The sequence below is a fragment of the Triturus cristatus genome, chromosome 3_1, assembly GCF_964204655.1.
Source record: "Triturus cristatus chromosome 3_1, aTriCri1.1, whole genome shotgun sequence".
NCBI lineage: Eukaryota > Metazoa > Chordata > Amphibia > Caudata > Salamandridae > Triturus > Triturus cristatus.
Genome location: NC_140583.1, coordinates 1,109,871,411 through 1,109,896,029, shown reverse-complemented (window position 1 = coordinate 1,109,896,029; position 24,619 = coordinate 1,109,871,411). Strand labels below are relative to the sequence as shown.

At 46.8% G+C, this 24,619-nt stretch overlaps 1 protein-coding gene across 5 annotated transcripts in view; it reads left to right on the top strand.

Annotated features, from left to right (window-relative positions):
- The window catches only part of PTPN4 (protein tyrosine phosphatase non-receptor type 4), a 1,082,125-nt gene that overhangs the window by 462,695 nt on the left and 594,811 nt on the right, over positions 1–24,619 (top strand). For 3 of the 5 annotated variants that reach the window (XM_085645981.1, XM_085645982.1, XM_085645980.1), the window contains exon 15: positions 12,208–12,366. The exons of the other annotated variants lie outside the window; for them this stretch is intronic. In XM_085645981.1, the coding sequence (XP_085502107.1) occupies positions 12,208–12,366 (159 nt within the window). The remainder of the gene's footprint in view (positions 1–12,207; positions 12,367–24,619) is intronic. 5 annotated transcript variants of the gene reach the window in all.

Sequence of the window (24,619 nt, the reverse complement as noted above, 5' to 3'; positions counted from 1 at the left end):
GTTGGGGAATCACCATTTTTTTAAAATTTATTTTGATTAATGACAAGATCACACGGGTAAATCAATGTACAGACATAATTGCCAGTGGACTCTCTGCTGGTTTCGTTCCCTCCAAACACATAAGTATATATACAGTTAAAGCATTACACATTCCATCAACATGGGACCAGTCTATCCGACTCCTGCCTTCGTCTAGTCAATGGTGGTTCACAGATCTCTCCTCTATTTTCATTCCATTTGTTGCAAATTTGTGTCCATTTGTTTGAGCAGCCTTTAGATTCATACACTGTCTTCTCAGTGAACATACAATGATCCATGTCCTTTTCCCACATTCCCAAGGACGGCGGTTTGTGCACCCCCCACAACCTGGCTATATTCCTTTTGGCAATCATCAGTCCAAGTTTCACCCATACTCTCTTTAGTGTTGAGGTCAGTAGGGCCCCAAATATTGAGAAGACATATCTTTATATTACTGTCCATTTGGGCACCCATTACTTCCTCCATACTTCTAGTAACCTCAGCCCAATACCCCTGGATAACCGTACATTCCCAGAGTATGTGTACAAAAGTGCCCTCCTGCCCACATCTCCTAATACAGTCCGGGTCAGTCCGATAGCCCATTTGAACCAATGTCGGTCCTGCAAGATATATTCTGTGGAGGATTTTGAGCTGTACTAGTCTGAGTCTGGAGGAAATGGCCTTTATCCTAGGAGAAGCAAGGGCTCCGAGCCATTCCTCCTCATCCTTTACCGCTACATCATGATCCCATTTGGCTCTAAGTCGGAGTAAGGAATCAGGCACGTTATTAACACGTTTTTTATATATCGGCGAAATTGCCTTCTCAGGCAGATTCCCGTCCAGTATCCTGTCCTCTAATGGGGAGGACTCTGGTGGCGCCTCTCGCTTCGGTATTACCTCCTGCAGCGTATGCCTAATCTGTAGGTACCTGAATTGTTCTGTGTCGACCATGTCGTTTTCTTCTTGTAGTAGGGTAAAATAAATTGTTTCTCCCGCCCTCCATAGGTCACCGACCGCGGAAATGCATATCAAGTCTAAGCCTGGGCAAAGCACTACGCTACGCTCGCGTAGTTTGCGAAGTTCGCGCTACTTCGCACTACGCGAACTGCACGTAGCACAGTGCGAACACGCGTAGCGTAGTGTTGCGGTAATTTTTTGCTTGCTCGCGGTCCTCAACGTCAAGTTGGCGACCGCGAGCAAGCAAAATGACATCCCGGCGAGACTTTTTCCTTGTTCGCGATCAGCAACATCAAGTTGGCGATCGCGAGCATGGAAAATAAACCTCCCGGCGAGGTCAGGTTTCTCATTGCAAGTGGTCGCGAGTGGTCGCGACCGCTCGCGAAGACAAACTACCAGTTCGCGTTGAGCAAGTTGCCGCTCGAGTTAAAATCTACTCGAGCAGCAGAAAACTACAGCTCGCACTGTGCAAGATGCAATTTTCAATGATTGCACAGTGCCGGTTGCTTGTCCGCACTGGCACAGTGTGAACAAGGTACTACGCAGTTCACGAAGTGCTACGCGTAGCTCGCGTAGTGCGAACTGCACTTTGCGTAGCTTCGCGAAGTGCTACTTCACGAACTACGCTCAGGGTTAATCAAGTCCCATCGGACGAAGCCTTTAGTGTTGCGTAGATTGCCCAGCAGTGCAGCGTCCCAAAGTGGGGTGGCCAAGGTTATCTTATCTTCCCAGCCCAGACTCGCCGTGGCTGTTTGCCAAACCTGGACAGCGTGTCCCGTTGGTCCCGACAGTTTGTTTGGAGGGATTGGCGTAGAGCGCGCCCAGAAATCTTCCCCCTGGGAGCAGCCATCTGTCCATATTAAACCCCGGATCTCCCTGTGGTCTATATAAACATTAATTTATGGCTGTGAGTTGAGTTTCATACTACATAAAGAGGGGGGGGACCGGGAGCATAATTAGAAATAGGTCCAGTACCCGTGCTCCCTCAGAATCACGTGTATATATTGAGAGGGTAACTGTTCCTAAAGACACGACTAAGAAGGTTGTGTGTGCTCTCAAGGCGTGGTTGGGTAGGATAGAGTGTGGGGAATTTCTCCTTTAGAATATAGTGCCCTCACACACCCTTTCGAGTGTCCTGCTTCATCATAGGGCGTTGCTCCTCGTGGGGGTGGCGCTGCAGTCCCCCACGGGCCCCGCAAGAGGGCTCTTTGTCGGAGATCTTTTTGTTGGAGACGCCGCAGTTGTGCATGGGGGTGTGTGGGCCTATTTGGAGGAAGGTGGGTGGTGCGTTAAAAATTACTGGATAGAGTCCAAGACCTTTATTCACAGCTCTACCTAGTAAAAGTTAAAAATAATAATCCTGGAGCTCCTCTTTGAAAAAAAGATATAGAGGGTAGGTGTGAAAATAACTGCTGCTCTCAGGATAGTGAGTGGAAGTCCTACTGATAGGGGGTCAACATGTTTCGCGCTTTAGAGTGGGTCGTTAAGGGATCCCAATGCGCTTCGTCAGGACCAAATATAAAGTTGAGTGAAACAAATGTGAATATTCGAAACAGGTTTCAATAAGGTGCTGTGCTGTGAACCTGTGGTACCTTAATAGTATGGGAATACAGCGTCCTCACGCTGGTAGGTACTCCTTCTTATTTGGAAACCTTTACCCAACCTGGTAAGGTAAAAACAAAAGAGACACACATATGGACAGAGGAGAGGGAAAAAAAGAAAACATAGCATCTTGTAATCATTATACATTGTATGTTGTGATTACAATGTAAACCAGCACAATGAGTGTATATTCAAACCATGCTTCTAATGATTACATGCAGGTAAAATGACCTAATGTCGGAAAAGTCTACAACATGGTGCAGGAGACCGCTATAGTGGGGTGCGAGTTATGTTTTGTCAATCTACAGTAATCGTGTGCCATACAAAGGTAACCCCATGAGCGGCCAGCAGCCTGTGTAAAAAGAAAAATCTCCGACGGCACCGTGTAAATGCTTCTATTACTATCGCGGTTGTAAAGGAGACGGAAAGTACATCTCTATAATGAAACACTAATAATGATGAAAAAAATGAACAAAACGAAAAAACAAGATATAGCCTACCCTTAAAGTATAGGGAATGGGCTCCGTCAGCAACGCGGAGTTGGCAGAAAGAGAGACTGATAAAGGGAAACAGAGGACATTGGTATCTGTCAAAATGTCAAAGGAGTCAGAGCGCATGAGCTCACCTCTTCGTTACAAGTGAATACTCACGAGTGCTCGTTCGCCCCGGGTGTGGAAACCTACCCCTCCTCCGTACAGCGCTGGAATGGATGAGGGAGAATGCAAGGACGTGCTTCTTAAGTATGTTCCTCATTAGTGCTGAGTTACAGGATGGGGCGGTTCGAAGGCGCCGAAAAGTGATGTCATGACGTTGCGTGTATTGTTGTCATGGTGATTTTGGGAATTCTGTGACGCCACAAGATGACGTGGTGGCGTAATGTGTGTTATTGCCATGGTGATCACGGGAGTTACTTGGTGCCGAAGAATTACGTTGTGGCAATGAGTAATCCGTTGTCATGGCAGCCGGGGGCGTGTACGACGCGAAAAAATGTAAACGCGATCGTAAAGATTCGGTCTTACGTTCACAAAGAGACATCAATAAAGTTATTGGCAATACTGAAATGAAAAAAAGTGTCTAATGAGAGAAGATGTCTCAGAGGTGTATGTCCTCAGAAGCGCTGAGGGCGTGGTGGTAATACGGCGACAGAGAATGGCGTGAATACGTTGCGTGTATTAAATACTTTAGACAGTTGCGTTTGTATTACAGAAAGTGTCTTCTCGTCTTACTAGTTTTTTCGTGCATTGGGGTGTGTATCATGTTTAATGCATAAGATGGGATTTAAGGGAAGTCCCGGATAGGGATATGGTGTTACGTTTGTCAAGCTACCATCTGATTATCATCTGCAAGCACAAATTCAATGTCGAAATAGGGTGTCACGTTAGCTCAACCCATGGAATTTCGTCATTCAGGCCCCTGGTGTCGCATCTCAATCTGTGGACCCATCGTTGTTCCTGTCTGAACAGAGTGTGTTTTGTCCAGTAGGGATTGGAGACAATGATGGTCCATCTTAAGCTATTCGCTGTGTGTCCTTGTTCTGCAAAGTGTGTCAATAATTTTGTATTAGTTTTGCCTCGTCTTATGGTGCTTTTGTGCTCCCCTATGCGAATTTTAACTGCTCTTGTGGTCATACCCACGTACCTCTTGTTACATGGGCAGACTATAGTGTAAACACAGTTAGTCGTATTACAATTCGTGTGTCTGGTTTGGCGCCAAGGTGTAGTTAGGCCCAAATCGATTTCTTTTGAAATCGTGGTTTCTGCACATGTTGAACAGGAGCCGCAGGGGTAATGGCCTACTACTGGTGGTAAGGACCATAGTGTGGATTGATGTATGGGTTGTAGTTTTGGCCTAGTATGTACCAGGTGGTCTCTTAAATTCTGCGTACGTTTAAATGCAAAGAGAGGTGGCGGGCCTGGTTCAAAAGAACCTGAATTCAATATTGGCCAATGTTTCTTGATCACCCTCTGTACACTGTTGGAGCTGGGAGTAAATGTGGTGACACATGTCATGGTGTCTAATTCAGATTTCTCTTTTATTTCGAGGAGAGCTGCCCTGGGGCTGTTTCTGGCTCTCTTTTGAGCTTGACGAATAATGTTACTGGGGTAATGTCGTTTTTCCAGATTGTGTCTGAGAAGATCAGACTGTATCTCAAACTCCTTGATAGTGTCGCAATTCCTCCGGAGACGTAAGAATTGGCCAACCGGAAGATTGTTTCTGAGTGCCCTGGGGTGGTGGCTGTCGTAGATCAGGAGATTGTTCCTGTCTGTCGGCTTCTTGTAATTAGTAGTGTGAAGACAACCATTATCTAATGAGTTGAGGAGGTCCAAAAAGGGGATTTTTTGACGTGATCTTGTACTTGTGAATTTTAAATATGGGTTAAGAGTATTGACCCAATTGCAGAATTCGATGCATTGTTCTTCATTCCCTCGCCAAAATAAGATTACATCGTCTATGTAACGACGCCATAGAAGAATGTGTTCCTTAAAGGGGTTGTTATCTCCTAGAATGTGTCGTTCTTCAAAATGGGCCATGTAAAGGCATGCCAGACTCGGCGCGAATGTGCTTCCCATGCTCGTGCCTTGTATTTGATGGAATAGTTGTGATTTAAAGGCAAAGAAATTTTCTTTGAGAGCCAGGGAAGCACAGTCGCAGATAAATGGAATGGGAGTTATGAAGGGCCATGGTTTGATGTTCTGGAGGGTGTTCTCTAGTACTTCCAATGTGGCGTCCTGCGGTATGTTCGTGTAAAGGGCTTCCTCGTCCATGGTCACTAGGAAGTCAATTTTGTCTGCATCAGGAAAGAGTTCAATAAGATTAAGAACCTCTGTAGTATCTCTCAGATAGGTAGGAGTCTGACTCACTAAAGGGCGTAGATAAAAATCGCAGAACTTGCTTAGTGGTTCTAGTACAGAGTTGATGCCAGAGACAATCGGACGGCCGGGAGGGGGGGTGACCCCCTTATGGATCTTTGGAAGTGTGTAAAAGTACGGGGTCCGAGGGTCTTCTGTCGTGAGGAAATTAGCTTCCTGTTGTGAGATCCAGCCTTCAGTTGATGCCTCGCTGACCATGCTCTTAATCCGGGTCGAAAGGCGTTTAGTGGGATCCTCTGTGATTACTTCATAGTATGTGGTGTTAACCAGTTGGCGGGTGCATTCTCTGTCATATGTATCCTGGTTCTGAATGACAATTGCTCTGCCTTTGTCTGCTGGTTTGATTATAATATCCTGATCTTCGGTGATGGTTCGGAGGATAGTTCTTTCTTCTTTGGATAGATTGTCATAAGGTCGCTTCTGATTTAAAGCTCCTACATCTTTGAGGACGGCTTGTTCATAAGTAAGGACCTCATGAGGTGTCATAGCTGTTGTAGGGGTAAACTTCGAAGGTTTCTTCAGACCCGTCTCAGTAGGGGGGTTGTCCGGTTTTCCTTGAAAAAAAGCCTTCAGTCTGACTTTTCGAAAGAACTGGTGAAGTTCTTGGTGTAACCTAAAGGGGTCTTCTTTGGGTGTGGGGACAAATCCCAAACCCTTTTCAAGTAGTATGATTTCTCAGTATTATCTTTTTATATCCGGAAGGGCTATTCCCCCATTGTACCTACCTGTCGTCCACCTTTGTATTGAGGTAGTTTTCCCTCCCATAAGAGTTCTCTTAGGGTACTGTCAATAGCTGTAAAATAGTCTGCCCTCACTGGGTGTGAGGAAATCACCATTCTTGATAAGCTAATGTGCATTTGGGGATGTTTAGGCGTAGGATAACTAGGGAATGATCAGAGAGCGATCTTGGAAGATACTTTGTGTAAGATATGTGTTTGGGAAGGATGCAGCAATCGATGTACAAATAAGGATCTGAAAGAGACACGTTAGTGATAGTTTCCTTACCTTAAAAAATCCCCAGGCGTCAGACTGGATCCGGAAAGTTTTTTTCAGCAGTACCCCTGCACGTTGGAAGGTGGCTTCGTGCTTCAGTCGTAGGCGTCGTGATCGCCGGTATGACGTCACTGCAGCTACTTAGACGCTGCCCTCGTGCGCTGATGTTAGTTCTTTCTTTTTCCGCGCCAGCAAGCGCAGATCTGGAGAGAGCGGTACCCCAGTCAATTTTTCATTGAGATTTTTGGGACTTTTTGTCTCTGTTCTTTTGTGTCTGTGAATCCTGGTGTATATGGATGCCCGTTTTAAGTCTTGCGAGGATTGTCCCCGCATGATGTCGGTGACAGACCTGCATCACAAGTGTCTCTACTGCCTGGGGCACTACCACGACCCCTCGTCATGCCCCGACTGCCGGGCCATGGCTCCGAAATCTTTGCAGGAGCAGTCCCAAAAGTTACTTGAGGCCCGGGAGTCGGCTCTGTGCCGTACAAGCTCCCGGTCCCTTTGGAGGTCGAGGGACTGGTCGCGGAGCCACCACTATCGTTCGACGAAGTCTTCACACTCGGGGTTAGGTAAGACTAAGCACAAGAAGTCGAAGAAGTGGTGTTGCTGTTTGCCTTCCCCTAACCTGTAGCGCGCGACACGGCTGAGGGTGCTGGTGGTGCCACACCCTCGGCTCCGGAGGAGCCTAGGCAGTTGCCGACGGCCTACTCACCTTTCCCTGGTCCGTCGGCGACTTCAGCCCAGCTGCAGAAATTGATGTGACGGCAGTGTAGGATATATAGAATTCTTTTGTAGAGCTGCTAATTACCATGGGGCTCCAGATACACAAGGAATCCCTAGAAGAAGATTTCCTTTTCAAAACACTTAGTAGTTCCCAAAAATCCTCTCGCACACTTCCCATGCTCAAGGATATGCTTAGACATGTGGATGAATTTTTTTAATGATCCTGTGTGGGCACGTATCCTTAACCCTAGGGTAGACAAAAAATATAAATCTGCACCAACAGATCCAGCTAACATCAGGGGGCAGTTACCATTAGATTCTTTAGTTGTTTCCAATTCACGGAAAAGGGCCAATTCCCAAACCCCCAGGAGATGCTCGACCCCCAGACAAGGAGTCTAAGTTGATAGATGCCTCTGGAAAAAGAGTAGCCTCCCAAGCTGCAAATTTCTGTTGCATTACCAATACCCAGGCACTTTTAGACAGGTACGATAGGGCGCATTTGGATGAAATGTTGCAATTGCCCCAGTTTCTGCCTGATGCGCACAAGTCCAAAGCTCAAGACCTAGTGCGGAAGGGAAAGCTCATCTCGGACAATTCCATCAGGTGCGCTTTAGATGCGGCTGACACTGCGGCTAGAGCCATCAACACCAGCTTCCTATTAAGAAGGCATGCCTGTTTACGCATTTCAGGGTTTAAACCAGAGGTTCAAGCTTCTATCCTTAACACACCATTTTACAACCAGCACCTCTTTGGCCCTGTAGTAGACACATCATTCTATGGGAGCCCTTCAGTCACCTTCAGGTCGTGGTTCATTTCGGCGACCTATCGTGGAGGATCCAAGAACACCTCCTAGGACACTGTCTCTACCACCTACAAAGGCAACAATCAGTCCTCTGCTTCTTAGGGTTTCTTCAGAGGTGGGTACAGAGGCAACAATGGCAAGGGTAGGGGCAGAGGTTCAAACACACTCGCCTCCAACACCAAACAGTGACTTGCCTACACCCCCCCCCCCGACCATTTAACAACTGTCAGGGGACATCTTTCACAATTCCTGCCCATCCGGCAGTCAATAACTACAGACAAATGGGTACTGGGAATTATTCATTCTGGTTATTGCCTGGAGTTAACCAACTATCCTCCAAACATCCCTCCACGTTCACACAAACTGTCACCGGACCACTTACATCTCCTCAAACAAGAGGTTCAGTCTCTCCTTTTAAAAGGCGCTATAGTGCCCTTACTAGTACAATACCACGGGTCGGGTGTATACTCCTTTTACTTTCTCATACCCAAGAAGGACGGTTCTCTCAGGCCCATCTTGGACCTCAGAGAATGAAATCTTTACATTCTATCAGACCATTTTCATATGACAACACTTCAACAGGTGCTCCCACTCCTACAACAGGGCGACATTCTGTCTACTCTAGACTTAAAGGACGCCTACTTCCATATTCCAATACATCCCGCTCATCGCAAATTTCTCAGATTTGTGGATGCAGGGCATCATTACCAGTTCAAAGTACTCCCGTTTGGAGTCACCACAGCTCACAAGGTCTTTACAAAGTGTCTGGTAGTGGTCGCTGCTCACCTAAGAAGACAACACATTCATGTCTTCCCCTACTTGGACGACTGGCGCATCAAAGCCAGTATGTATCCAAAGGGTCTCCAACTTATTCACTGGACAATGCAGTTGCTGCACCAACTGGGATTCGAGGTCAATGTGTTGAAATCGCATCTTCAACCTTCCAACACTCAACCATATTTAGGAGCCACTTTAGATACTCAGAAGGCTCTAGCCTTTCCCAGTGCAGCCAGAATTTGAAGTATTCAGGCTCTAGTTCTTCTGTTTCAGCCCACTCACTCACTACCAGCTAGAGTGTAAATGCAACTGCTGGGAATGATGGCCTCTTGCATCATGATTGTTCATCATGCCAGGCTTCACCTACGTCCCCTCCAGGAATGGTTATCAAGTCAGTGGAACCAATCACGGGGTCTTTTAACCGATCTAGTGTTGGTAAGCGGCCATACTCATCTCTCTCTGCGGTGGTGGAACCCACAAAATTTATAAAAAAGGACGGCCCTTCATAGACCCAGTTCCACAGACCATGCTAACAGCCGATGCATACCTCACTGATTGGGGGGCTCATGTTTAACATTACACAGTGCAAGGACTGTGGAGTCAACCGCAAAAGAAACTCTCCACATAAATCATCTAGAGCTGCTAGCGGCGTTTCTAGCATTTCAGACTCACCTGGTCTGCAAAGCATTCCTAGTTCGTACAGACAACATGATATCCGTGTATTATATACACAAACAGGACCATTCACCACAAAATCTATCTCCTAGCAGAGCACCTCCCAGAAGTGAACTATCAAGTTGCCGATCTTCTCAGCAGACAGAGACAGCAAATCCACGAATGGGAACTTCACCCCCAAGTTTTCCTCCCATACTTTCAAAGTTGGGGAGTCCTTCAAATAGATCTTTTTGCCACACACCTAAACGCAAAATGCCCAAACTTCGTGTCCAGGTACACACACCCGCTCTCTGAAGGCAATGCACTATGGATGAACTGGTCAGGGATATTTGCCTACGCTTTTCCGTCTTGCCCACTCATTCCATAAGTGGTTCAAAAGCTCAGGCAAACATCCCTCACACTTATCCTAGTAGCTCCCACATGTGCACGTCAATCTTGGCTCACAACCTTATTGAAGATGTCACTTGTTCCACATCAAAAACTGTACATCACATCCAGTCTCCCCACACAGAACCATGAAGAAATCAGACACCCAGATCCCAAACAACTGAACCTCGCGATCTGGCTCCTGAAATCATAGAGTTTGACTATCTAAATCTCCTACCAGAATGTATGAACATCATTAGAGAGGCCAGAAGGCCTACTAAAAGAGCATTTTATGGGGCTAAATGGAAATGTTTTGTTATCTATTGCAATAATAACAATCCTCTTTATGCTTCAATACAAAATATCATTTGTTATCTGTTACACTTGCGGCAGTCGGGGTTAGCTTACACTTCTGTCCGACTACATCTCGCTGCAATAGCTGCATATCTACAAAATAGGCAACACTTATCTCTTTTTAGAGTGCCAGTAATCAAAACTTTCATGGAAGGACTTAAGAGTTATCCCACCAAGACTTCCACCTACCCCGTGTGGAATCTTAACTTTGTCCTCACATGATTAATGGGCCCACCTTTTGAACCCATGCATAAATGTGAACTACAGTCTCTCTCCTGGAAAATCGCCTTCCTCATTGCAATCACTTCACTGAGGAGAGTGGGTGAACTACAGGCACTAACCATAGAAGAACCTTTTTTCCAACTTCACTGAGACAAAGTGGTCCTTCGTACTAACCCCAAGTTTCTACCTTAGGTAGTGTCTGGCTATCACATCAATCAGTCTGTTGAGTTACCTGTATTCGTTCCTCATCCTGATTCAGTGGCAGAACGAGCTCTACACACTGTAGATGTTTGAAGAGCCCTTTTATTTTACATTCAAACAACAAAATCATTTCATATAACTAAACAAACGTTTTGTTGCTTTTGCTCCACCATACAAGGGGAATCCCGTATCCAAGTCGGTATTGCCAGATGGATTGTTAAATGCATTCAAATTTGTTATGTAAAAGCAAAGAGAACTTTAACAATACCCTCTAGAGCGCATTCCACTTGCAAAATAGGGGCTACTATGGCTTTCTTAGGAAACATCCCCATAGTTGACATTTGTAAAGCTGCAACATAGTGTATACCGCACACATTCACCAAGCACTATTGTGTAGATGTGTTTGCAAGACAACAAGCTTATGTGGAAAAGGCAGTACTTAGAACACTCTTTCAGACAACCCCAACAGCTACATGTTTGCCACCACTTTGGGAGGATACTGCTGTATAATCTATGCAAAGCATGTGATCTACAGCTCACATGCCTCGAACGGATAATGTGACTTACCCAGTAAGCATCTGTTCTTGGCATGTAGAGCTGTAGATTCACATGCGCCCACCCGCCTCCCCGGGTACCTGTGCCTGTTGCAGTTCTCTCTCTTACTCTATATACATACGCATGGACATCTCTATTCTTTACTTACTAACTCCATTCTCACCCTCTGCGGAAAAACAATCTAACAATGGAGTCGATGCCAATGCACACTGTGACTGAAAGGAGGAGTCACCTACCTTGTGACTGGAAAGACTTCTTCGAAGAAAAACGAAGTGCAAACATCCGGACCCAACACTAAATGGCAGGAGTATGCAAAGCATGTGAATCTACAGCTCTGCATGCCAAGAGCAGATGCTTACTGGGTAAGTAACATTATCCTTATGGTTTCTGAACAAGACTTTATTTGTTGTTTCCAAAGATTTTCTTTTTCTCCAATGACGTAGTGAAGTTGTAAGGTGAAGTGGAGCAAATCAAGGGGCTCAGCACAATATGAGAACAGAACAGTTATTGGAATATGCTCACACAGGTCTGTAGAGTGTGTATTTGCTGATTTGTTCTTTTTTCTGCTTATAAGGCAGTTAAAGCAGAAAGGCTCAAATAAGGGTCACTCCTTTTGCAGGGTAGGGCAGTAGATTGCTGTGTTACCCGATTCTATCAAAGGACCAGCCTCCTTACCAAACACCACATGCCATCCTTTAAAACAGAAGCCTCCCTCTCCTTCTAAAACATCCTTCTATGCCTGTTGATGTTTACCACTTCCCCTTCCGCATTCAACCGAAAGCCTAGAGGACGCCTTGAATAAGTGGATGATAGAGGCTTCTCTTAGCTGACGGATGACTTGGCTTGAGTGTGAGGAAACATAGACAAAGTGGGTTAAAAAGTAGAAGGCTTTAAAAAATATAGTTGCAGGATGCACAAAGAGGATACAATCTTAAAGAATGTTTAATAACTGTTATAAGTCAAGTATACTCAACAAACTATGGGTGGACTTTCCATTTTGTGGATCCAGCAAATTGCTGAAAAAAGATTTTTTTGATGCTAAACAATTTCTGTCAGAAACTTTCCTTATTTATTTTATTTTCCTCGCAGTCGGACTTCTGCCTTCACTCAAGAAGGAAACCGCCCTAGGCCGTCTTCAGTTGGCCATTTAGTGGATCACTCAGTTCACACCTCGTCAGTGGAAATGTATGCGAACCACCGATCTCCATCATCAACCCAAGCTAACAGCATCATCCTGGATACCTTACTGTAAGATCAGCACTTATTCAACTCCAGCTTTTAATCAAAAGCGTTATGTGGTCTATCTTGTTTGAGAGCACGTTCTGAATCTTGTAGGATAGGGCAGATTCACAATCATTTTTCAAAAGCCGTATATTTACTAATTATAGACCTGAGGTTAAGATGTGTATAGGGTCATTATTTCTGGGAGATTTTATTTTTTTGCATACTCCCTTTCAATACTTACTATTTCTGTTACCCTGCTAAAGTTTTTATATTAGGGGTGGGCATAATTTGCCGTTGCATAATTATGGCAAATTATAGCAAAACTTCCCTAGAAGGACATGAGCGTAGCCCTGCATTTAGTGCTGTTTTCGTAGCACAAAATGAATCTTCTCATCTAGATCAACCTGAGGATAAATTTTGCGCTAAGAAAATAGCGCTAAATACAACAGAACATGAGCAGTAGCTGAAGCCAGCAGCCAATCACGCCCTGTACCTCTCTACTCTTGGGAAACATTTTGGATCAAATTAGGGCATTTTGCCCCAAACTGGCCTAAGCGCGTAATTTCACATCACAAGAGTAACACAAATATATCAAAATTACTTTGATTACTGCGGCGTGGTTAACATTTCTCCCAGGCCTAATTGGTACACGTAATTTGTACATTTACTGTTCCATATTGTTCTTTTTCTCAACAAGGAACATATTTATCCTGTTAGTGATACCCCTTTCCCCTACACTGCATGATCAATGGGCATTCACATCTTGGAACACACTTTCTCCTCCTTCAGGAGTTAGTATGTATTTCCAGGGCACACACAACTATGTGGAGTGTATGAGTAGTAACACAGCTCTGATTTTGAGCGATTTCACTGCATTTTACATCCCCATTCTCAGGGACCCTTTGCTTTTCCTACTTCAGCTCTAAATTTCTGCTTACTAACTGCAAACATAATGTGAGTAATGTCCCATTCAGAAGTTCCATCTGCAGACTTAAATTTATATAGATCCAGTTGGCTAAAGTCCACTGGAAGAGGATCACCGCTCTTGGATGAGATTGTCAGTTAAGATTCAGATTCCTTGGTCATGGGGGATAAGAACTATAGCTGGAAGAATGGGGATGACTCAAAAGCTGATCACCTCCTTCCACCTAACAATACTGGTCTCTTCTAGAACTTGTAAAATGCCAGTAGCCTGAACATTTCCTACCCCTCCGGCCCTGCCTAGTTGGAGGAGGGTTGGTCTTTTTTGTGACAGTCATTGGAAGACGGAGGAAGCCTTGGAATTGCTTTTTGTCTTTTGCAGAAGTAAAATCTAATATTCTGATGAAAATGTTAAAACTACTCGCAGCAACAACAGAGCCCTTGCTTTTGTTTAATGAAGCTCTTCTGAGCCCTGTTGGGACAGAATATTCCCTGTATGATAAAATGTCAAACTCGTGCCCTCAGTGCTTGGCGGCTTGATAAACTGGCATCCTGACTTTTTGTTTGGCAGTGGTGCTGTGCTAATCTAGAATGTATACAGAGGCATAGGCCTGTCCCTGGTAATAAGAGTTCCATAACCTGTTCTATCAGCTGGGTGAGCGCACCAAATATGCTTTTAAAGTGGGCATTGGAATACTTTCCCAATCCTGTGGACCTCTTATACCGCGCTGGTGGCAGGTTACCGTGTTTTGTGTATCTTTAGTGTGACTGAACCTTTTTCTTTGTCAAGGTAGTGTGGTCTACTGGCTCTTCATTATGTGAACTCCCAGAACCTTACGCTGACATTCTGCGTGGATGTATGTGCAGCAAATGTATAGCACAAGTATGGTAGTACGACTGTGTGTGCTTTTAGTGCTTGAACCATTAGGGTCCATTTTGCATTCCCCTGGCTTAGTATGGTAAAATGAGAATGAAGACAGCTACCCAATACGGTACTAAGGTGTTGCTTGCATCCCTGTGGTTGAAAGGTGGAGACCCCAAACTGCAGTGAGGGAGGATGGATACAGAGCATCCCTTAGTGCACAGGAAAAACTAATTAGCCTTTGGCTAATAAGGCTCCCGTTCAATTTCTGTCATTTGGTAGATGGTCGGGATGAGGCGTATGTCTGCAGTTACTGTTTAAAGTGAGGGAGTTTGTTTTTCTTGGCAGGGCCTACTCTTTTGTCTTTCCCGGATAGTTACTTCAGGAAGGTTGATGACAGCCAGGTGCAGATATCTAGTTCTTTATTGCAGCTTTAGCCTATTGCTACATTACGTGAGGGCCATCACCTTGCACAAAAGGTGTGCCTGAGGATCAGCCCGAAAACATTTGAAAAACAAACCAACCCAACCCGGTTCTGAACCCTTGGGCAGTGGAGCTCCTTCCCCTGTCTGGGAAATGTGTATGAAAGAGGAACCCGAACCATCCCACTTGGTAGAAGTTTAAAATTCTTGTTGACCAAGGAAGGAAGGTAAAAGCTGGGATAGCCAGCGACCACGCGTCTGCACTAAGAAGGCTGCTGTATGACCAGTGCTGTTGTCTGCCTGACAACCAGCCTCCCAGAGGTGAAGGTACTTCAGCGGAAGTCTGTACTTTCTAGTGAAGGAATTGACAGTTTGATTAATCAGTCAGTCAAAATGCTTTATTCGGTTGTTCCAACCATACAAGCACAGAGAAAAGACATAACATCAAAGTAAAATGACAAAATAAATATACATAAGACCTTAAATAAGTTTAAATAAAACTGCTATAAAATAGCCATAAAACAAAGAATGATGGCACATAGAAACTAAAATATTATACAAGAATATGTACAACAAAGAACTCGGGTCACAGAAGGATTAAAAATTCACCTCTGTATACTTATCCACCTCTTACAGTACAAAGGCAAAGTACAAGACAATAGAAGGAAGTTGACTAAGTTAGAGGGTCAAACTATTACTAAGCTCAACTGATAGTTGTCAGCGTCTTCGCTTTAATAGCCCATCTCCAATGGGAACATCTGGCGACCGCATATTCAACCGCCTCTCTAGTATCCTTAAGGAGGAGCCTGAGCATCTGTATGTACTCTCTACAGCCAAGGAGCTTACAGATTGGAAGGCTCCAACTTTTCCTTGGGCAGACATAGCCAGGACAAAAGAAAATTAAGTGAAATTGTCTTTCTTCAGCTTGCAGGCATACTGGGCACACCTTAGACGTATCCGGGCAGGAGCTCCATTTTTTGAATAGAAAGACAATAAGGGGAGTGTTCCATAACAGAACTTGAGGTACAGTGGTCTTGCATCCGGGGTCAGTAAGTAATCAAGGAATGGCTCAAATTCGACATAGGGTTTAAAGTGGAAGAAAGAGAACTTCAAAAATAATTTCTTATTTCTTACTCCCATTTCCAACCCCAAAATGCCTCTTTAAGAGCGTGCCTAGAATGTTGGGGGGGGTAATTGTTATCAGACCAGTATCCACCAAGGACAAGATTAATCAGCATGTTGTATACATAGCTAATCCATTTTTATCTTGCTCAGCTTGTCCAGTACAACCAGTCCCCAAGGCCACTGTGGTAGTCATCCAGAGCTGGTGTATACTTCAACCTGCACCAAAATAGCAGGGGCCTTAACTGTTTGTCATTGGAGTAAGACCCATATCCCGTCAAAGTGGTATAAGGGGCATACTTTTAGGTAAGTTAGCTAAGTCCCTAAGAAAATTATTCTCTGCAACTCCCAGCTCACCCAAGGTCGAGGGGCCCCAAACCTCTGCCCGCAGTGTGCTCTGCCCTCTGCCATGGCCCTATATACCTTAAGTGCAGGTGGAATACGTTTGGTCTTGGAGGCTGTATAGAGTTTTACGATTGCAGCAGCCTGGTGTGTTAGGTTTAAAGCACTTTTCCTGACCTAGGCGTATCAGCTCATGTTCCTAGTGAGGGTTATACCTAGATAGGTGAACTCATGAACTCTTTCTAGTGGTTCCCCTTCCAGTGAGATGGATCCTGTAAAAGTCTTATGTGGATTTATGGTCCGAAAACCTAGTGTTAGAGTGGTTAAAGACCAGGCCCTGATCGTCGAAGTATTACACAAATCTGTTGACAAGATTTTGGAGTCCCATCGGGGTTTTGGAAACCAATAGAGTATCATCTGCAAACAGGAGTAGGGGTGTGTTCCTACCTGTGGCCCTAGGGGAGTCGTTCTCGCTGTCCTCCAGATACAAAACCACATTGTAGAGAATTAATGAGAACAGTGTGGAAGCAGAGACGCACCCGCTCTTATTTACCCCTATCCACTCTGTCATTTCCCCACCGGGCCCCATCAGATTTGCACATATGTGCCCTGGTGTAGACAGATGAGAATTTCCAGAAGAGGGATAGGCACTGTGTTCACTTTTAAAACCTCCCAAATTTTTGTTGGGGAACCAAGTCAAACTCGGACTTTTGGTCTACAAATGCAAGATATAGATGTGATTTTTCAATGACCGTTTTCCAGAAAAATTATCAGGACCTTAAGTGTCTAATATATGGTGCTGATCTGGCTTCTAAATTCTGCCTGCAGGTATGACAGAGCTCCAGTCTCCTCGATCCATTGTTACAGCAGAAACAAGATCTGCCTGCTAAAGACCTTCTGGGGTACAGCAATTGAACGGATTGGTCTATAATTCAGGGGGAGTCTTTTGGGCCCTTCTTATAAACAGAGACGATCTCTGCTGCCTTCCAGCTGGATGGAATTTCCATCCCTCATAAAATGTAATTTGATATCCTGTTTATGTAATAAGACCAGTTCTCAATGTCTGATGAAAGGATGTCTCCTGGAACCCCATCCGGTCCTGTGCCTGAACCACCTGCTATAGATTTAATGGCTCGCTCTGTCTCTCACTATTTGTGATGAATAATGGGGTAAAAGTGACGTGGACTGCTGTAGTGGGTAATATTGTGTTATCCAAAGTCCTTACTGTTGTCTGGGCATACAAGTCAGAGAAATGTTTATGCCAGGTCTCCGGGTGGAGAGAACTGCCCCTGATATGCAACTATCTGCCAGAATTTCCTGGAATCCTTTTGGCTGCAGGCGCATACTTATCTTAATATAATTGCTTGTCCCACTCATTCATTTCATTTTCATTTCAATCCTCTTTATTCGATCTTTGAGTAAAGACCATGTAAGTACAAAATATAAAATCAAAGTAAAATTCATAACAAAAAACTAGTTAAAGCATTTCATAATTAAAAATGTCATTAAAGCAACCATAATAACCATCAATATATGTAATTCAGTGCAGAGTGTACTGAGAATAAAGTGCATCTTCATGGAACGAGACTGCCTTCACATTTATTACCCCTCCATAGTTTTCCTACTGCAGACTTAATAGCTGCCCAACAACTGAAAATACACCGAAGCCTCTCTACAGGTCTTAAAAGCCAGTGATTTCACAATGTGTTTAAGAAATAGTCAAATAAAATTGTGATAGAATTTATAGAAAAATATAAAATGGAATAGAGATTGCTCTGCCCTTCTGTCACAGAGACAAGTTGCTATCCCATGCTGTTGTCCCCTCAAAAAAGCACATTAAATGCCACACCATATCAGACTGGAATCTAAAAAGGAAAGACCTCTCCCAGCGGGAGAGCTCCAGGCTTAAGTAATAGGGTAGGATTACTTCTCAATAAGGTTGTGAAATAATTACAAATAGAATGTTTACCGAAAACTTCCTCAATTCTTTGGGAGAGAACATATTCTGCATAACATGACTTGACCTTCCTCTTGTCAAACTTAGAGAAGGTGTCTGGGCAGAGAACATTTCTGGAAGACAATGTCCGTGAAAGACATTCTAACGTAGTTTAACCAAGGGATGGAGAGACCCTTATCCTTGCTGAGACAGTCTAGATTAACATCTCTATTGAACTTCGTTTTATTATTGGTCCACACCCTCACCCATAACAAAAGTAGGGCAATCTTAATAGTATCGGAAACTTAATCCAAACTACTCTTTGAATGCATGATAAAGTTGGCGCTGGAGGGCGGGTGATTTAACAGTCGCCTACATATTCGATTTTCCTCTACCTGTGTGGAGTGAACATTATGGTAACCCCATATCCATGCTCCATGGGTCGCTGATGGAGCGCCCTGAAGCCCAAAAAATCTTGAGATGAGAGAGTGCTCCTCCCACCTTTATGAGCTAAATTAAGAAGAGATGTCTCCGCCCTCCCTATTTTCAAGCGTGATGCATTGCCTTGTAATTGCCAAGAATTGGTAGCATCAAAAATAACACCCAGATAGCAAAAACTCTGTACCAAGCTCAAATGCTGCTTTTGCAGCTTAAGGAAGGACAGAGGTTTCCTAACAGGCCCTCAGCCCATTACATGAGACATGCCAAAATTTGTCCACATATCAAGATTGCACATAAACGCCATGAAGGAGTCAGCCAATGTGCGTAAGGCACGAGGTGTCCTACCCATTAAGTCAGCAGTATCGGCATATATCTGAAAGAGACAATTAGTTATGGATTCCTTACCTGTAGAACTACCCCCAGGTGTCAGTCTGGATCAGGAGAATTTTTTCGTCAGCAGTACCCCTGCGCGTCGAAAGGTGGCATCTGTCGGCTCCGCGCTTGTCGTTGGTGTCGTGGTCGCCGGGATGACATCGCAGTAGCTATTTAGATGCCACCCTCGTGCGCTGATGTCAATTCTTTCTTTTTCCGCGCCAGCCAGCGCAGATCCAGAGAGAGCAGTACCGCTAGTCACTTTTTGACTGATCCTTTTGCGACTTTTGTCTTCGACTCCTGGTGCACGTAGGGATGCCCAGTTTGAAGCCTTGCGGATCCTGCCGAAAGCTGATGTTGGTGATGAATCCGCATCGCGTGTGCCTGTGGTGCCTAGAGCGCACCACGACCCAAAGTCTTGCTCCGACAGCCGGATCATAAATCGGAGGTCTTTGCGGGAGCAGTCCCGAAAGCTTCTCGAGACCCGGCAGTCCGCTTCGCGCCGTTCCAGGTCCCAGTTGCGCGGGAGGTCGAGGGACTGGTCGCGGTGTCACCACCACTCGTCCTCGAAGTTTTTGCACTCCTCAGGTAAGTCGAAGCACAAGAAGTCGTCGAAGAAGCATCGTCGCTCTTCGACTTCTCGTCAGCTGACGCGACGAGGGATGCGGATGGTGCCCGTCCCGCTTGCGGTGCCTGAAGGGTCGGCTCCAAGTTTCCCTCTTTTTCCGGGACCCGGAGCGACACCTGCCCAGCTTCGAAGCTTTTACGAGGTGATGCATGCCATCTTTGGGCAGCCCGACTCCGCTGGTGTGCCTTTGGGCCCCGCAGACTCTGCTAGCGCCCTGGGCCTTCGACGCCAGCGGCTTCGGCTCCGTAAGGTCCCTTGGGATCCAGGCCTGGATCCAGATCGACGCCGGTCGACCTGATAGCACCTCCCCCGGCGTCAATACCACTGGCACCAGGTCCGCAGCCTACGTCGGTTGTGTCCCCAGCCGGCGTCGACTATGGCCTCCACCTTGACTTGGACACGGAGCCGGACCGATGCCGGATCCGACGCCGATGTGTACTCTTGTACCCCTGTTTTACCCTGGTGTTCCTCTCAGGCCAGATTGGCAACCAGAGGAGGGTGAGGACGACGGGGAGGGGTCTGGAGACCCTTTAACTGACAAGTTGGATGAACCGGATTGGAGAGAGGAGTTGGGGGAAGCCAGTGGTCTGGATACCTCCCTAGACCTTGGCATGTTGTCTCCTCATATCATGGCTACTGAGAAGGGAGCTTCTTATGCAGTGGTGTTGCGCAGGACGGCCGAGGCTCTCTATCTCGAGTTACCTACAGTGGCAGTCAGGACAACCCTCCTGACAGAGGTGCTTCAACCGGCAGCGAGCTCCTCGGAGCCCCTGCTACCGTTTAATGAAGCCCTCACCGACATCCTTTTGGGCACCTGGTCCAGGCCCAACACAGGTGCTCCTGTGGATAGGATGATTGCCCGATGCCACCGCCTGGAGCGACCCCACTTTCCTATCCCAACACCCTCCCCCTGAGAACTTGGTGGTCCAAGCCTCGATGTCCAAAGGCGCATTCCCTAACGCTCCACCTGATAGGGAATCCAAAAAGCTGGACCATCTTGGGAAGATGTTTTCTTCCTTCAGCTTGGGACTGCAGTCGGTAAACACTGCATGTCTGTTTGGCGGTTACACCAACTCCGTGTGGGATACGGTAGCGCAGGTGCTGCCCCAGTGCCTGGAAGAGGCCCGGGCCGTGCTCTCCCGTGCAGTCGCCAAGGGGAGAGATGCAGCCAGGTTTACCTTACGATGTGGACTGGACACCGCCGACTCGCTAGGCAGGACGATTTCAACATCGGTAGCCCTTTGATGCTACGCTTGGCTGAGGTCGACTGGTTTTTCCGGGGATGTCCAGGCTACCCTGATGGACACAGCCTTTGATGGCCGTCGCATGTTCAGCGACAACGTGCTTCAAGGACTCTGGGCTATGGCCAAGTCTTGGTCCTCTCCACCACCTGCCCTGCGCAGACTGCTTTTTGCCCTTTTCGTCGCTACGGAAGAGGTGCCTTGCCACTTTCCACCCAGAGCCACAGGCTGGCGCAAGCTGCTCAGCCCCAGCGCAGCCGGGGACGTGAAACCCACCATCGTGGGTCTGGGGGCCACGGAGTGGGCCAGTCCAGCAGTGCCCCTTCTGCAGCAGCCTCCAAACCCTCCTAGTCCGACCTTTCAGGGCCACCGATCGCCAGTGGGCGGCAGGATTCGCCATCACCTCCCCCACAGACGCACCACCAGGTCGGACAGGTGGGTTTTGCAGATAGTCCGAAGAGGCTACTCCCTCCCCTTTGAGACTACCCCTCCATCCATGCCACCTCAATACCATCGCATGTTGGAGGATTATCTGGCACTTCTCCAACAGGAAGTTACGGCTCTCTTGGCCAAGGGAGCTATCTAGCGAGTTCCTGCTCCAGAAGTAGCTTGAGGTTGCTATTCCCACTACTTTCTGGTGCCCAAGAAGGACAAATGCCTGCGTCCTATCTTGGATCTCAGGAACGTCAACCGCTTACTCCGGAAGGAGAAGTTCAAAATGTTGACACTAGCTCAGGTCCTGTCTGCCCTCGACCCTGGCAACTGGATGGTAGCGTTGGACTTGCAGGACGCTTACTTCAACATCCCCATTCTGCCGGCCCACTTGCCTTACCTGCGGTTCACGGTAGGCCACGAGCACTTTGTTTACCGTGCTCCCCTTTGGCCTTACCAACACCCCTCGGGTGTTCACGAAAGTGATGGCAGTGGTCGCAGCTCATCTGTGCAAATCAGGGGTTCTAGTCTTCCCCTTTCTTGACGACTGGTTGTTGAAGGTGGGCTCGCCCCAGGCAGTCATCTCCCACCTCTAGACTATGGCGGACCTCCTGCATTTGCTGGGGTTCACTATCAATGTGCCAAAGTCACACCTAACTCACTCTCAGAAGCTTCTTTTCATTGGAGCGGTTCTGGAAACAACACAGTTTTGGGCATATCCTCCCGAGCAGCAAGTCCAGGATATTCGGGTTATGATTCCGATCTTTCAGACTCTATCCCGGGTTTCAGTCAGAATGACCCTGAGGCTACTGGGCCTCATTGCCTCCTGCATCCTGCTGGTAAATCATGCCAGGTGGCATATGCGGGCTCTGCAGTGTGACCTGAATTTCCAGTGGGAACAACATCAGGGGAATATGGCCGATTGCGTTGAGATCTGAGGGCACTGCACGACAATTACAGTGGTGGCTAGCGAACCAGGATTGGGTCAACGGCAGATCCCTCTCCCTTCACCAACCGGAGTTCACAGTGGTGATGGATGCATCACTTCTGGGGTGGGGCGGCACATGGGAGAGGCGAAGATCAGAGGCATCTGGTCTCCGGCAGAGTCCGGGCTCCACATCAACCTTCTGGAGCTCCAGGCGATCCGTCTTGCGCTGAAAGCATTCCTTCCCTCTGTTCGGGGAAGAGCAGTGCATGTGTTCACGGACACCACCACCGCCATGTGGTCCTGCAACAAACAGGGTGGACCCTATGTCAAGAGGCTCTCTGTCTCTGGACATGGCTGGAACATCAGGGCATATCCCTGGTGGTTCAACACCTGGCAGGTTCACTTAATGCCAGGGTGGATGAACTCAGCCACGGGTGCTTGATGTATCCCGAATGGCGTCTTCACACGGAGGTGGTGCAAGGTCTCTTTCGGCAGTGGGGAGAGCCTTGGTCAGATCTATTTGCCACCGAAGAGAACGCGCAATGTCAGCAATTCTGCACGTTGGAATCTCCAAGGCGGCACTCGCTAGGTGACGTTTTGTGTCGCGAGTGGAGTTGCGGACTTCTATATGCATTTCCGCCTATACCACTTCTCCCCAGAGTGCTGAAGATCAGGTGCGACCGGGTTCAAGTCAATTATTGTGGCTCCGGATTGGGCACGAAGAGTCTGGTATCCCGAGCTGTTACACATGGCCATTGATCCTCCGATCAGACTGCCTCTTCGGGAGGATCTTCTGTCGCAGGGGATGGTCCTTCACCCGAACCTGTCAAGCCTCCTCCTCCTTGCGTGGATTGAGCAGCAACAGTTGTCAGCCTTCAACCTTCTTCCCGAAGTCTGTGATGTTATCATGGCAGCCAGGCGTCCCTCCACTAAGACGATATACACCAGCAGATGGAACAAATCTGTAGCATGGTGCGCAGCAAAGGCTGTGGATCCCCTTTCTGCCCCTCTTTCTGAGGTTCTCTTGTTCCCCCTTTCTTTGGCCCAGCAGGGCTCTGCTCTGGGCTCTCTTAAGGGCTATCTCTCAGCCATTTAAGCCTTTCTTAGACTTCCTGATCAGCCTTCTCTTTTCAAGTCCCCTGTTGTAAATCGCTTTCTTAAAGTCATTACTCATCTTTATCCTCCTTTTCTCTTCGGAATTCTTCAGTGGGACTTGAACTGGTTTCTTACTTATCTTATGTGTGCTCCCTTTGAGCTGCTGCATAACTGGCCTCTCAGACTTCTCAGCTTAAAGACTGCCTTTCTGGTTGTCATCCCTTCTGCTCGCTGGGTGAGCGCTTTCCAGGCTCTTTCTTCGAAACCTCTCTTTCTGGCGGTTCATTCGGACAAGGTTGTCCTTTGAACTTGACCCTCTTTTCTTCCTAAAGTGGTTACTTCTTTCCACTTTGGTCACACCATCACTTTTCCCACATTCTTTTCCCCTCCGCATCCTTCCAAGGAGGAAGAGAGGCTCCACCGTCTGGATCCAAAATGTGCTTTTTCATTTTATTTGGATCACACCAAGCAATTCCGGGTGGATGACCAGCTCTCTGTTGGCTACGTGGGCGCCAAAAAAGAGTCGGTCGTGCACAAACGCACCATCTCTAGGTGGGTTGTCTTGTGCATTAAAGCTTGCTCCTCTTTGGCAAAGTAGGAGCCTTCAGTGGGATTGCGCGCCCATTCCACCAGGGCGACGGCAGCTACCACTGCTTTGGGGCGGGGAGTCCCCCCCTCAATGACATCTGTCAGGCAGCTACGTGGGCATCTCTGCTAACGTTCACAAAACACTACTGCCTGGATAGCCAAGTATTTAGAGACTGCTTCTTTGGCTGTTCTGTTCTCCAGGACTTTCTGGTGTGAACTTGGTTCGCAGACCTATCTGCGGGGTTGATATTGCTGGGGTATCTATTCTACAGGTAAGGAATCTACAACTAATTGTCTCTTTCAGATGAACAAGTTACTTACCTTTGGTAACGATATATCTGTAAGAGACATAGATTACTTATAGATTCCTTACCACCCCACCCATCCTCCACATTCTGCGAACTGACTTCTAACGTCAGGGTGTCCCTTTCAGGGCCCTAGTTTTGTGCACCAGTGGTCAGTGTCTTGCATGGCTCTGCTATTCTGGTGTGGAATGTCGTGTAAAAGAATTGACGTCAGCGCGTGAGGGCGGCGTCTAGTACCGCGACATCATCCCGGCAACCACGACGCCAACGACAAACATGGAGTCGAACGACGCCACCTTTCGACGCACAGGGGTACTGCTGACGAAAAAGTTCTCCGGATCCAGTCTGACGCTTCGGGGTAATTCTACATGTAAGGAATCTATAACTAATCTATGTCTCTTACAGATTTATCGTTACGAAAGGTAAGTAAATTGTTCAATATTGTGGGACGAAGGAATTGGCAATTTTTGGGTACTTCCTTAGTAGAAGTTAACAAATGGTTGCTAAGATCATTTATATAGATGATAAAAAGAAGAGGGCCCAGAACACACCCCTGATGTGCCCCACTGGCCAGAGGGATGACATCAGAGAGTTCCCTAGCCCATCCATCCCGCAGTCTAGCCCCAAGGTTTCATATAGGTT